This window comes from Rhagoletis pomonella, unplaced genomic scaffold, assembly GCF_013731165.1.
Source record: "Rhagoletis pomonella isolate Grant_MI unplaced genomic scaffold, Rhpom_1.0 Rhpom_scaffold_00009, whole genome shotgun sequence".
In the NCBI taxonomy this organism is placed as follows: domain Eukaryota; kingdom Metazoa; phylum Arthropoda; class Insecta; order Diptera; family Tephritidae; genus Rhagoletis; species Rhagoletis pomonella.
Window position 1 is genome coordinate 40,812,130 of NW_023458563.1, and position 16,413 is coordinate 40,828,542.

General features: G+C 33.7%; 1 protein-coding gene across 2 annotated transcripts in view; it reads left to right on the plus strand.

Moving 5' to 3' along the window:
- LOC118745787 (muscle calcium channel subunit alpha-1) overlaps positions 1–16,413 on the plus strand; it is a gene marked incomplete at its 3' end in the record, with an annotated part of 467,188 nt that overhangs the window by 306,833 nt on the left and 143,942 nt on the right. For both annotated transcript variants that reach the window (XM_036479462.1, XM_036479461.1), the window contains 2 exon segments: positions 1,077–1,243; positions 11,438–11,525. In XM_036479462.1, coding sequence (XP_036335355.1) covers positions 1,077–1,243; positions 11,438–11,525 — 255 coding nt within the window.

Sequence of the window (16,413 nt, forward strand, 5' to 3'; positions counted from 1 at the left end):
AGTTGCAAGAATTTACAGGATTTACCAGAAAGCGTTCCCGTACTCGGCTCTCTGGCTTCTTTTGCTTTGTGACAGTTTTACAGGTTTCAACCCAGAAAAGTTGGGGAACGCAACTAATAGCAAAGACAAATTTAAATTTGAACAAATCGTCGCCTGGCTTGATTCAAAGCGAACATTTGAAAGCGCACCTACATGTTGTGCCTGTAGTTGAGCGCGCAAAGATGCTGACTACAATAAGTTACGGCCGAAAGCGTCCAAGTTCAAATCTCACCATGCAGAACATATAATTTACAATTTTTATTTTCGTTTTTTTTTTACTTACGAAAAAGTATCTGTGAAGTGCACAACGAAAAAGAAACTGGTACTTTTACAGGCAACAAGTTACGCAGCGGGAGTCAGTTGTAACCTCCTAAGACAATTCCATGTTAAATGCGACAGTAGAAAGCAGGGACGTGAACCGGTTTTGAACCGAACCGGTTTTGAACAGGAAAACCGCTTTTTTCTATTTATTAACTGAACCATTAACCGAACCGAAGTTTTCCACAAATGTTTGATCCAAACCGAAAACCGAACCACTTTCTATAAAGGTTTAAAGGTTCGTTTCAACCAATTATCAATAGATAAATGTACCCACTTTTTTCTTTTTTTAAACATGGTAATACCTACCGTGTTTGTTTACAATGTGACAATATCAAATGTAAAGGCAACCCATCTCGTTTGACAGACACTTGACCCTTAACCTTGCGCGTTGTTGCACTTGACACTTAAACTTGCGCGTTATTTTTTGGTCTTCGAACTGTTGAACCGAACCGAAACCCCGGTTCAAAGACCAAAAAACCGCTTTGACGAACTACCGCGAGGTACCGGTATTCGACTCGCGAAAACTGGTGAATTCGCTAGTTCTGTACTAGTACTTTCCGCTGCAGGGTATGTACATTCATACGAGTACATACATACACATAAATATGTATATATGTTTGGACTTATGTATGGTTGTTTCATTTTGTTCACTCTTAGTTTTACTTACGGATTTATATTCATTCACAATTACTATAAGCTCTTTCTATATATTTCAGGTACTGAATAAATTTGACTATTTTTTCACGGGTGTCTTCACAATAGAACTGTTACTAAAATTGATTTCTTATGGCTTCGTATTGCACGACGGAGCCTTTTGCAGATCTGCATTCAATCTTCTTGATTTACTTGTAGTCTGCGTTTCTCTAATATCAATTCAGTCCAGGTAAGTCGTTTCGTGATTTTTTACGAGCAAATGTAAGTATACAATTAGATCATTTAATTTATTATATAATTTAATTGACAGTTAGTAAAAGATGCGGATTCAAAAATTTTAATATATTTTCTTTATTTTAGTTTTTTTTTGGATTTCTCTATAATAATGAATCACCATCTTTTGGGGCTTTGTATACTTTTTTCAGTCTTACAGAATAACGGCTAAATCAAAAAAAAATATTTCAGTATTTTTTTAAATTAGTCCTGTGTGAAGAAAATGGAATCAGTTGTTTTCCAAAAACATTTGTAAAATATTGCCGACTTAAAACAAACGGGGTTTCGACATAACTTCCTCGGGCTTAACTTCCATGGGTCCGTGACTTAAGTTTCATGGAAGGTGCGTTGAGCAATTACCATCATCGATGCTTTGTTGCTATATGGAAGTAAATTCAGACTTCGCTACGACAAATCTGCTTCAGAAATAAGTTCAATCATAATTTTGTATTAAGTGAGCCCTCTAACCGGTAAGAGTGCCTCAAGGCAAGGATCACAAAAATCACCTTTTTCATATGAAGATGTAATGTTTCATTACACAAGTGAGATCAACGCTCTTGATCATACTTTTGATGACATTTCTTTCTCAAATTAGAATGTAATCCGACGGGCCGTTTGCCCTCTGTAATCCGTTTTTTGCGAATAGATGGAGGAGAATATCGTGTTTTCGTATTAAAAAATTTCTGATTTTCAGCATCGAAAATTTTTATTTTGGAGACGTTTTTTTAACTCAAGAATTTTATTCCCGTAAAGTGTTAGCCATAAGCTTCACGATTTTATATCTACGGTGTTGAAAGTAGTTGGATTTTATGTTCTATAGCAAAAAACCTAAGTGTGCCTCAAGGCACTCTTGTCGTTCGGCGCGATGTTTTTTACGCGTCGCATTTTTCTATTGCGTTTTAGTTATAGTGCTTTTTGTGCCATCATTCCAGGCATGAGTTGCATTTGATTGATGCCACGCTCCGCTGTATCCTGTTCTGACACACATGCTGTGTGGGAAACCAAGAGCTGCTGGTTAGTCCTCGCACGCGAATAGGAGCCGGTGGCTGGTGGCCGTGTAGTCGGTTGACGCTGCATGGCTTGAGCAACAGGGTGCCGCAAAATCTGTGGTTCACTCCTTATGCGACCTAAGGCCTGAGCAGGTTCATATGTGAAGCCATCCGTTACAGGTGTTGCACCTAATCGATGTGGAGCTCGGATGAAGTCTCTGACAAACACAGCAAAAGTAGATTTCTTCTTCAAGGTTGGGCTGAATTCCCGCCCCGAGAAGAAGGATCCGGAGTAATACGACTGCAAGGTATTGTTTGATGTATGAAAACGATTGATGGGGTTAGCCGATCTAAATGCGGCAAGGTCGTCGAAATAGTAGAGGTCGCAAACAATCGATAGCACTATCGGCGCTCTCAATGGTTTCAGACTATCGTTTTAACTATCGATGGTTTCAGATAATCGGATTGATTATCGATAGTTTAAATAAAATGCAAAAGTGTCAAAGCAAAATTTTACAATGAACGCGAATTAATTTCACATTAGCTTTTGATATGGTTTATGCGAGGGCAGTGAATTATATAATCTTTTAATTAGTGGGCTGAGGAAAAGGTTATAAAATACGAACACCCGTTAGTGACTAAAATAGCAACCATCTTGGATTGGCGCAGTTAAAAGGATGGATTCCTGCTCAAGCTAAATCTGCCAGCAGCTGCCAAAATAGTACAGAATGAGATGAAGCAGATATGCGTAAAACATAGTGCTGCAGTTCAAGATTCTTCAGTTTTTTTTTCTATTTCATTGGTATGCTGGTTGAAAGTAGGAAACAATTGTCTGGTATAGATTAAATTATATAATTTCGTCAATATTATGAAAATATTAACATCACGAAAGGTGCAGACCCTCTTTCATTTTAGTAGGTATTAAATAGCTCTTGAGAACAGAATATAGATTTCGATAAACATAGTATTTTATAGCTCTGAGTCCCTAGAAAGAATACGCGCTGAAAATTTATGCATTCCATCAAGTTCGGTGGAGTCAGAGCGTACATATTTTCAGCAAAGCCGGAATAATTTCAACGGCACACAAAATAAAGTGGTGTGTGCTTTTAACCACCGGTATGTATTTCGACTCGCAGAATCGAAATCCGTTTAACTCGTACATAGGTTTGCCAACTGTACTATAATACTTATATAGTATTGTACTATCTTTCGGTCGGCGTACTATATACTGTTGAAAAAATATAATATGCAAAAATATTATATTTCTTCAGCTACAAATATAAATATATATCAGTAATTTGCAAGAAAAAATCTGTATCAAAATGGATGACCTTTACACTGAAATAACAATATTAAATGAAACATTCTTTAAAGTAAAAGGTCATAGTGAGGCAAAATTGCAACATATTTTTTAAAATACTGTGAATGAATTACCAAATTCACTTAAAATGATTTCATTTCTTTAAGACAAAGCGACTACCTCACTGATAAAAAATGAATTTTTGATTTGTGTACATTAATTGAAATTTTGATTGCAATAAAGCATATGATACTTTCATAGTTAGCAATGAATTGTTAAAAACTGCCAAGAGTGCAAAGATATGTATATTCTTAAAAAACAAATGCATAAGAAAGAAAAAAGGTGTATGTACACTAGGGCGGAGTAATTTAATTTCGAAAAAAGTGTGTGTTCGATTGTAAGCAAAAACGGTGAACAAACTATATACCAGGGGCGCACCCAGGAATATATTTTGGGAGGGGTTTTTACCTCTAAAGATATATCACCAGAAAATACTGAAAATTCGCTTTATGCAAATTTTACGTACAGTATGTAATAATTAAAATTAACTTTTTAAAGTTTCATAGATTGCACTTTATTTGCATAAAATTAAATATTCATTTTTTATTATTTCGAATACGGAAAAAATTAACTGAACATGTATTTTTATTATGTATGTATGTAGCTCATTTTGGTGGAACGAATTCGAAGTTGGCAAATTAAATCTTCGAATCCTTGTTAAGTTCATATCAGTGGTAAACTCTTTTAGGCTGTAAAGTGTAAAACACAACATTAATAGAGTATGCATTGCATATTTTTAGGACAATGTTTTCATTCTATCAAAATTTCTTAAATCAGTTTGCAGCTGTCAAGAAAAAAATTCTCGTTTATTTATTTCTTCTAGAAAATTTACAGCAAAAGCAAAGTGCTTGTTCAAGCAACAGAATAATAAACAAGTAATTTTTAGCAAAAAAAAAACGGCTTTAAAAAAAATATATATATATCTATATATTTCATGATCCAATGATCGGATCTAAACCAAATTAGTATGGGACCACCTCTGAGACACTACCTTTCCGTTGCAAAAAGAATTATCGAAATCGGTTGACGTGGTCCAAAGTTATGCGGTAACATACATAAAAAAAAAAAAGATTCCGACGAACTGATAACCTCCTCCTTTTTTGGAAGTCGGTTAAAAATATTTCTTGTGATTTTTCTTGAGAGCGGGATTCTAAGCTTTAAGGTATTTGCGGTTTTAGCTTTAGGGGGGGTTATGTGCTATATACCAAAAATGGCGATTGACCCTCCCAATTTCTAAAAGAAAAATCAGCGTATTATAATTTTTCTGAATGAAATTGGCTTTCCAATTACAAAATTTTGTGTTTTCTTCATACAATATACTCGTCGTTTAAAGTACAAAACCGCATATCGTTGTTCTGCTAAACCGCGTGACTGACATTTTCTGCCAAAAAGTGGATTTGCTCACCGCTCTTGGCTCAAACCTTATCCATTGGTCCTGAATATACTAGCCAGAAATGTGATTTCTGTATAAAAGAGAGAACAATTTTGAAACTAGAGTGTTTTTACTCTCTGTAAAATAACTTATGCAACCTCACATACGCGGTTTTGCATTATCTTGATACGCGTTTTTGTACTTTAAACGACGTACTGCTGCTCCGTTGGAAAATTGGAAGGGTCAAACTTCATTTTGCACTTTCTTTGAGAATTTTGAAAATTACTCCGCCCTAATGTATACTTAAAAGTGTTTTTACTTTTTCTAATAAATAAAATACTATATATATATATTTGAAGTGTACTATATTTTTTCAGAAGTTTTGAAAATGTTGGCAACCCCGCTCGTACACCCTCAAAGTCTCGAAAATTGCGAACTTTTTGCCATTTTTCGCAATTTACTCGAAATATTGAGGGTTTACGAGTCAAACGGACCTCAGATTCGAATTCAGCGTGTCGAAATTCATGTCGGTAGGTGACTCTGGTTAAATGCATAAACCATTTTTCTTGTGTACCGGTGTACCGACTGAATTTTGAAATTTATTTTGTATGTGTGTGCCGGTGCACTCAAAATTCAGGCGGTAGACCGTTTTGAGTGCACCGACACACACATGCAAAATAAATTTCAAAACTCAGTCGGTAGACCGGCACAAAAAAAGTGGTATATGCATTTAATCAGACTTAAATAATCTTTTAGTAAATGAACAAATATTCAATAAATAAAAAGGGTCTTAAGTTTACAATTTCAATGTCATTTAACTTTGCATCATATGAAATTAGACTTGCCAACATGGTAATACATACATATGTATACATACGTAGATTATGCAAACACACATATAATTCAAATGAAAACTATCGAACACTATCGAAAGTCTATCGATGGTTTGTAAAAAACTATCGCACACTATCGATGTTGCCGACTACCGAGAGTTTCAGACCTCTACGAAACAGTAGGCTTTTGTAGGGAAAACCCTGAGTCATTCCAGTATGTAGAACCGGCTTCTTCGGCCACGGTACATAATGATGCCACTGATTTCATATGCGGATTTGGCGAACAACGATCTCTGAGAGAAAAAGTGAGTTGAGTGGCGAAAAGACGCACATTTTATATTACACAAGAGGAGTGTACGTATTTTAACTGCGTCTGTCTATCACCACATGGTTGATTAAGCTTCTTGTTTTTTGACCTGGATGCAGCTACGTAGCTTGGCGGATCTTCTTATGATTGAACCTAGTGCAGCAGAGTACTATGTTTCGGGCTCTGCGAAGTCCATCAACTTCGTTATCGGAGAATTCGTCCTGAATGCTGAATTTGCCTTGCCCACTTGCGATGGGGCAGCACTCGTAAGTTCATTCCAAACGCTCATAGAATAGGTATTTGTTCGCCTCATCATTCTCTTCCGCTGGGGCATGGGCGCAAATGAGCGAGATGTTGCAGAATCTCGTTATGATGGGGGTTGTGGAAAGAAACTCGTGGGCTCTTTCTCTCATCACAAATCTGAAACCGAATAGGAAGAGGAAGCTTTAGTAGACGTCGCAAGACAGTACATATTAATTGGTTTAATACATAATCATAAACTACATTGTATGACAGTGAAAAAAAACTCAATACGAGACATAGCACATCTTGTAGGCTTAGTTGAGTAGTGAAAAACTGCATACATGAAATTTCAAATATACCCTCAAAATCTTCACCTATGGGCAGAAAACTGTTCTTCTTTTTGCTTATAATTTCAACATTTCTAAACCAATTGTGAATTATCATTGCGAAGCAAATAAAAAGACGCTTATAACGGTTTATAGTTTACTGCATGTCGATTTAACATGACGGCGTACTTACCTTAAATATTAAAAAAAAAATATACATTTTTACCATTTTGTGTCGATTCAATCTCAATTTGAAATGTTTTTCGATAACAAACCATAAATAACTGCTCACAAATTATAAAACTACATTTAACCCTTAAATAGGCGCATCGAGAAAATCACACAATTAGTCGCATGGGGTCACGAGTGACCCCAATACAAGTGTTGAAATAAAAAGTTTTACAAATAAACAAAACGAAGTGTGTATTATCAAAAATATTAAAGTAATCTACTATCGTTAACTTAAAAAAAAAAACCGAAACATAATTTCGACTTAAAAAAAAATATATATATAAACTTACCTCCGCTTACGTGCTTAATGCTATGTTAGTGGTAGCGTGGGTACGCGACAATGTTCTAGCCGTGACTAAATAAATAAAATGAAATGTGTATTGTCACTCTTTATTATAGTTAACTTTAAGAAAGAAAAGCTTAACTTTGGCTTCGAACTTACATACAAAAATAAAAACTTACCTCCGCCAAAAAATGTTATGTAAGTGGTCGCATGGGGTCAGGACTTAAGTGAGTAGCGACACAAGTGTACACGCCGATGTTCTGGCCATAATTTTCGTACCTGGCGGGAGCTAGGAAGCTGGAAAAAGGGCGAGCGCGGTCCAAGCGCCCCATGAAATTCTGTTTGCAACTTGAAATGACCTTGACCCCATGCGTCTAATTGAGGGTTAATTGTTATTTGAATGTGATACTCCACTTATATATACGATTAACTTTGACTTCAGAAATCAACTTTGAAAGCTTTTACAATTGCCGTTTCTGACGTTTTTATTTCACAATTATTCTCTAAATTATTGGAAAGTGTAGAATGTGTTCTTAGTTGGGAAATTTTTTCGATATACATATGTACATATTTAAGAGAAAAAATGTGCGATAAACAAAATAATGTTTGTTATATTTGAAGGGGTTATAATCAAAAGGATCCAAGTAGGTCTGACATTGTTTTGAGATAATTAAGGTTAAAGTTGATTACTTATTGTAAATTCTGGGTAAATGCATTTGAAATGATTCTTCCCTGGCCAATATATGGCACTACATACAATATCCGAAATGACTTGGATCACTTTGTCACTAAATAAATACTATATTTAACTATACAAATATGAGTATAACATATATTGTCAAAAATGTCACTTAGATCCTTATGATTCTAACCCCTTCATTTGTGGATTGCTAACAGATAAGCAGCATACATAGGTTAAAATTTGCAAATAATAAAGCATTGGTTGATGTTTACACCATGTGTTTTAACCGTACGTTTATTAAAATTCAGAGGTATGAACCAAAATACGTATTTGTACTTAGCAGTGCATCTGTAACAAAAACTTCAAATACAAAGTAACAAAAACTTGGAAAAAAGGAAGATTCCCATTTCCAGTTCCAATGCTATGGTACTACAGGAAATACCACTCACAAAAAAAACTGTTAGTTTTGTTTAACAAACTTTTGTGGACACAAATCTAAAACACAACATCTTGTGCAATATCCTAATGTTAAATCCGTAACGAAGCCTATATCGGTCATTAACAAAAACCGATACCGAACGAGTAGGTATCGATACTTTAAATCCTATATTTTTCCGGTATCGATACCTTCTTCCGATACTGCTTCCAAGTAAATTATTGTAAGAAATGTATGTGAATAATGAATACTAGTGTTGTATAACATGCAAGCAGAAACAAGTACTAAAGTAAGATACATATATTAATAATGATGTAAAGAGTAAGAAGTAATAAAGGCAGTCTATGTTGAGCTGTACTCGGAAGCGATTGTGTTTATTTGCTCTTCCTTCGCGTATTGTATAGGTATCGAAACCTGCATGGTATCGTTTCATCCCTAACTACGCTGCAAGGAAGAAATACTTAGAAACATTGGGTATGGGACACATAAATGGCAAGTGGTCAGTGATTTAAAGGTATTATCAATTTTAATGGGAATGTAAGGTGGATAGGAGGAACAAATGCACTCATGATACCACTGATACCACCAGAAAAAATTATATTGTCCATCTCAAGCTTGGTTACATGAAACAATTTGTCAAAAAACTCAATACTGACAGCCACGCTTTTCAATACCTTCGAGGTATATTTCCTAGGCTTAGCGAAGAAAAAATTAAAGAAGGTATTTATCATATTCTATCAAACGAGGATACTATATATAGTAAATCTTCAACCTTAGCGATATTTGTTGGACCACAATATCGCAAGGTAATGAAAGATGAACATTTTGCATCTAAATTAAGGCCAGTTGAAAAAAAAGCATGGGACAGCTTCATTTGCCTAACCAAAAATTTACTTGGCAATAAAAGAAGTGCAAATTACGACAACGTCGTTGACGAGTTTCTTAATGGATATTCTGAAATGGGGTGTAATATGTCAATCAACATTCATTTTCTACAATCACATTTAAGTTATTTTCCTGAGAATTGGGTCAGTTAAGTGACGAAAAAGGTGAGAGGATGTATCAGGAAATGGATGCGGTAGAGAAAAGATTTGAGGGTTAGAAATTGAGCATGCCAGCGGACTATTGCTGGTCTCTGATAAGAGAAACATGCGACGATACATTTTTTTTGCTCTTCTTAATATATATTCTTTAAAATGATCAATTTTAATATTGATTTTTAAATTGAATGTGAAACATATATATATTAGTGGAGTATCATATTACAATCTAATTTAAATGTAGTTTCATAGTTTATTTGCAGCTATTGACGGTTTCGTATCGAAAACCCTTTCGAATTGAGATCGAATCGAAAGAAATCTGTAAAAATTATTATAATTTTTGAATAATTAAGGTAAGTACGCCATCTCTTTATTCAGTGGCGGACCCAGGTAGGGGAAATTGGGGAAATTTCCTCCCCCCCCAAGACTGTGTAACATGTATTTTCTTAATATTCAACTGAATATCGTGAAATATCATTACAAGAATATATAATAGGTTTGTCCCACAAGCTACTTGTAGAAAAACTCGAGCAAAGTTCAAACTGTGAGCGTATATCAAAGAAACTCGAAAACTTACTTGCGGAGCGCGTATATAGTAACTCGAAGTGACTTCGAGAAGCTTGGGGAGCAAACCTAATGAATGGATGCTTTTGAAAATTTTAATTCATGGAAAAAGTGTGTCAAATTTCACTTGAGTTTGAAATTTTAGCTGTGTGCTAAGCTCGAAGTATTATTTTATTTAAGTAGGCCTATCAGTTTTTCCAATTCACTGAATTTTCATTATTTTAAAATTATGTACTTAATTTTCAATTTTTACTTTTCTTGTTATATTTTCGAATTTGTATTATTTGACACCGTTGAAAGTCGCAGCAAGTTTGAATATTTTCACATGTTCAGAAAACAACAAAAATTAATATTATTAAATTTCTTGAGATTTCTTATTTTTGGGGTAATTTCAAAAACTATCTAAATCCGGGAGATGCTAGAAATTTTGGTAAAATGAGAATATTTTGAAATGTACAAAATTATTGAGATTTTAGAAATTTTTATATTTTCCAAAATTTTGAAAATTTTATTTATCCTAAAATCCATCCTAAAATGTAAAAATGTGAAACATCACAAATTGTCGAAAAATTCATGGTACTTGTGTGTAAAAAATAGAAAATTCTTAGAATTCTAAAAGATATTAACATTTTTGAAAAATTCCAAAATTTTTCCACTTTTCGGAACTTTTCCAAAATTTTGTATTGATATAACAAAGTTTGAGAATTTTAAATTTTTTGAAAATTTTGAAAACATCAACGTCCAAAAATTTTTTGAATCTTCAAGAATTACGAAAATTTTTTAAACTTTCAGAAACGACAAAATATGAAAATATTTTCAATATTCGAAAACTTTTAATTTCGTTTGATCAATTTTGTATATTCGACACTTTTGCTTAAAAAAAATTTGTTAGAATTCCTACAATTCTCAAAATCTAGTATTCATCATTATATTGAATTATTGTGATTTACTAAAATTTCTCAAATTCACAAAGTTTTGAAAGTTAGAAACTTCAAGAAATTCAAATCTATCAAAACTAAAAATTTTAAATTGCGGTGATTTTTAAATTTATATACACGATATATGTTGAAATTTTCGCCCCCAAGAATTGCTGTGGGGCCGCCCCTGCTTTATTCCGAAATCCGGTAAGCTACATAGTACCTTTATGAGCGTATTTTTATTCACACAGCATTCCAAGTTTTTTGACTTTTTTCAATTTTGTTACATAGTGTATTATAAAATCTCAACAAAAAATTTAGTTTTTCATTTTAATTTTTTAGGAAACATTATCATTCGTTTAGATGTTGTTCGATAAAATAATAAATAAATTTTAATCAAGAAGTAGGGGTTAATATAATTGCCATAATATTAGTTTCACATAATTAAAGATAACAAATACCATACACAATAAGGCAGGTACAGAGCTTACCTTGCTTATCTACCTCGCAACCATCATATATGGATCTTTTTTATTTACAGATCTTTCTTTTTTCTATTTATTTTAGTTCGAATGCGATTTCATTCGTGAAAATATTACGAGTACTTCGCGTTCTAAGGCCTCTGCGTGCCATTAACCGCGCCAAAGGACTAAAGGTAAGCAAAACATGTGTCAATTATGTTCTAAGTACATAAATATACTCAATATTTCATATAAAGTACTACAAATCATTTGATTATTTAAATATTAATTATATATATTTCTTTATTTTCTATAAATTGCTATAAGATATTTAAATAAGGAATACTGGGATCCATGAATGTTGGCAATTGCGTATTTTGAAAAATTTTATTCTTTTATTCATGCGCACTCAACTGTCTGAAAAGTTGTCAATAAAGTCATAAACGAAGTAAGCTCCCGTGTTGTCACTTTAGAAACAAAATTAGTGGTAGTTTATTAATAAAAACTGTGGTAGATCTCTAACAAATTGTGGTAGAATATATGTAAATATTAAACACATTTGTATACTTTCGATTTCTCAGGCGATGTTCATGCACGCAATAGACACTTTGAAAAGCTTGGCAGTAGCTACGGCTCTTCAACTAACACAATATCCACAATATTTTTCATTACTCTTAAATTCATATTGAGGAGAACAGCTAATTTATGACAACAACATTTTGGAAAATTAGGTTAATAATTTTATCTCCGTAAAATTGTGGTAGTTGTTTAAAATTTGTGGTAGTTGTGGTATTTACACTGAAGGAAAAAAATATTAAAATCAAATAGAAACGGAATTGATCTTACTATAAACGTCAACGAAAGTACTGTATATTGGTAAATATTCAATTCAATTACGCGCATATTAAAATGACCGCGTTCGTTCTGAAAAAGCATCCGTGAAGTTAATAATCAAGACAAAAACTAAAAAAAAAATATTTAACTTGCATGTAGCCTGCAGAGGAATTCGAACCCTGACCATCTCCGGATATCAACAAATTGTGGCATGCATCTTTGCGCACTCAGCTACACCCAGGCATATAAATTTGCTTTCAAATGTTGAATATCCATCAACAGCACAGCACGCGATTTCTACGGCTAAACATGTACTTTGTATGAATGTATGTGTTTTCACCGCTCTCAGAGCGGCGCTCTGCATGCTTGGGGTGCGTATGTACAGTCATATATATACTCAGATGTGAACAGTCAAATACGCGCGTAATAAATTTTGTATGAAAATATTATTTTTAAATACGAACGTTTTTAAAAGATAATCAAATATAAAGTATTCATTTTTACTATGCATTATTTCCCTCAGTGTAGAGCTAAAAAACTATCCAAAATATGATAGATCTACCACTATTGTGATAAAGTGGCAACACTGGTTTGTTCACTAAAATTTCTTGACCAATTTGCGAGGTCTTAATTTTTTAATGATCATCGCCGGAAGTTTACAAGGCACAAATTCGCGATTTTTATGAGATTTAAAGGCCATTTGCGAGCTTTCGTGAGTACCCCTAATATTATATCACACATACATATGTGAAAAAAGTGAAAAGAAAACTTTTTTCATTAAATATAAAATTAAAACCTTTTATCTCACTTCACATGTGGGACAATTGTGATGTTATTTGTACATGGATGAAAACATACATATGTATGTATGTATTGTAAGTGACATATTTATAGCGCTTATTGTTAGGATTACTTATTATAATTATAAATGTAAGCGTGATATTATTTACATTTATTTATGTACCTATTTTGAGATACACATCTTTAAAGTTTATTGTTAAGTTGAAGTCTTCAAGAGAAAAATACAAGTAACTATCGGGAAATAATACTTAATATACTTAAATATGTACACATGTATTTTGCAAAGCGTTTTTTCACTTACCTTACGTTTACATTGGAGAAGACAATTGAGAATATGTATTAAGTAGTTGTCAAATTGTAAATTCAATTAAAAAGACAATACACTGTTAAGCAACTGCTGTTAGTGTCCTTTGGCGTGCATTTCGTATAACTTACTATAATATCAAAACCCAACAAAAAGTTCCTTATTGTGCGATTTTTTGCGATGATGTTTTGCTTCTTTTTCGCAAATTGACCATTGTCCAATATGCATATAGCAACTGGAGTATCTCCGAATTGTACCGTTGCGTGATATGGACAGCTTTATACTTTCACTCAAGAATATAGTTTCCTTTTGTTAGAGTCCCCCATGAATGATTGCCGGCGGGACGTTTTTCCCTTTAACCATTGTCCAATATGCATATAGCAATTGGAGTATCTCCGAATTGAACCGTTGCGTGATATGGACAGCTTTATACTTTCACTCAAGAATATAGTTTCCTTTTGTTAGAGTCCCCCATGAATGATTGCCGGCGGAACGTTTTTCCCTTTAACCAGGGCTTCATAATCAAAAAGAAAATACAGATTAATGCACACATTTACTGTGTTAACCACTTCCCCACAAGTGATGTTGAGGAGGTCTGAACTGCTTCGACTGCAAGCCCGGGCATCAATACAAAATGTAGTCAATTGATTCCTCCTGGGTCTCATCACAGTACCTTGTGTAGAGGAACTTTTTTGTTGCCATCGCTTGAGCATCGGTGCAAAAGCAAGTGCCCGGTGATGCCACAGGTGAAAACTATTTCTGCAGAACTGTTGAGTTTCAAGATATGTTCAGTTTTTCCAGTTGTACCGCGGCCATATTGGCCATTACACCTCACAATCTTTTATTTTTGCCCGTAAGTCACTATTGAGGGCTATGGTGTATTCGTAAATTTTCTGGCTATGTTCCCCGAAAAGTGGTTGTACTGAGTTGTTTACCCCGTTTGTTAACTTCTCAGAGATATAGATATAAATACCTGATCATCAGGGCCGAAGAAAATAAGCAAGAAAAAAAACAATTAAGCGCTTTGATAAGCACTAAAACATTGGTAAATATGCTGCAAATATGCTTGTAAAACAACAAAATTGAGCGTACAGTTTAATGTTTTTATTCAGTTTATTTCAAGGATTGAAAAATTACAATGTACAATCAAGTGTTGCTTGATATTCTCATAAAATAAAGATCCGCGCTGGTCGTTTTAATTTTTTTTTTATATTCGTTATTCTTCATTTGAGATAAATTGTTTTTAATCTTTTCAATAACACCAATGCCTTCCCGTGGAGACAAACCATTGGTTTAAAATTTTTGTACCCAAGCAGAAATGCAATTGAGGTTTCGGGTTAATAAAAACCAAATCTGTTTTTATGTTATTATTTGTAAACATTTCGACGAATAAAAAAACGCCAAAGAAATGGTCAGGAAAAATTTATTGAGTCAAATTTTCTTAAGCAGTACGAAGTTCTTAATAAATTTGCTATGCTTTCTACTATGGTTTGCTAAAGTTTGTTTGTGAAGAGTACAAAGTACCCTTGTTTTCGACAGAAATATATGCCCATTCCATTATTTCGGAAGGAAAAGTGAGACAGCAGGCTGTAAAATATCAGATGTCAAAACTCCTTGGACACTACTACTCACACACACGAAATACTTAATAGCAATTTATTTCTTGACCGTTTTCTTAAAAAAACCGTACTTAGCTTTATGCATTGAAATAACCAAAATAAGCATGATCGTTAAAATTAAGCTTGAATAAGCACCCTGGAAACCCTGCAAGCAAAAGCCTAAACTTTTCGGTCCTGCTGATCATCTAATCAGCTACTTCATTTATTTCGATATTGTTATGTTCGAAGTACGAACACAGAAATAGCTGCGTTCCAGCAGCAGTACGATTTGCAGGAATTTACAGGATTTTACAGGAAGCTGTTCCCGCACGACACCTTACATAAGGTTTATTAATGGCGAAAACAGCTGTTCCTGTAAATCCTGTAAAATCCTGCAAAACCTGCTATTCGTACCGCTGCTGGAACGCAACTAAGGCGACGTTGGGATGGCCTAATGATGCCAACGCAGCAAGGAATTTCTGTACAATCCCCAATTGAGTAATTTGGATCATTTTGCTTTTGAAGCATTTTTCGGCTGAAACCTTGCCCAGCATGGATGACGGTAAAGCTTTTATTAACTGATTCGCAGAACCTCCGAGTAGAGATCGGCGAAAAGAACGATCTGCATTTTACTTGAGCTTACACCAAATTTCGGCCAATTAGCTTTGAAATTGAGCTGGTGAGCGCGGAGTAATTGCGCATATTAGTAATTGCTGCACATTAGGGCAAAGAACGAAATGTAACTTTTTATTACAAAAAGTAATGCTATTTTTCTTCACAAATGATTTGCTATTTTTTTTATATGGAAGGCCTTAAAAACTGCTATTCTTTAACGAAAGAAATAAATTAAAGAAAACAAATGTTAATTACACTACTCAAAAATTTTTGATCAACTTTAATCACCAAGAATGAAACAAAACTTTTCTAACGTAGAATTATATCCCGATTCCGAATATCACAATGGTTTCTCTGGGTAAGACCTAGTTTCTGAGATATCAGTGAAAATATAGAAAAACCCATAGTTGCAACACATTACATCACATATTTTCATCGAAAAGTTGTATTTGCCATCATTTCGGTTTATATCTGGGAGTGATTTGTAAAGGAGACTCCAAAAAAAGTTGTTTGCCTTCATAGTCATAAATCACACAAGTGGTTTGGTCACTATAGTAAAAAACATGCAGAAAATTAGAAAAAAATCGTTAATTTTTACAAAGTTTCAGATTATACCGCCTTCAATTCAGAAAAAGTGTTCGGAGGAAAAAAATATGCCCCCTATGCTGAAGAGATTTCTATTACAAAAAGCATACTAATGGAGCTATAGGATATATTTTCGATTTTATAGTCCTAGTTTTATGAAAAGTACATAACTTAAAATTTTCTTATACATAAGACTTTTGAGTAAAATTGTATACACATTTTTATAATTTTTTTTAATTTTATTAAAAAACAGCATTTAACATTCTTTGTCCATTCTTTACACACGTATATACATATGTAGAATCACAAACGATCAAGTGATACAATAGGCTCAAGGTTAGGTCA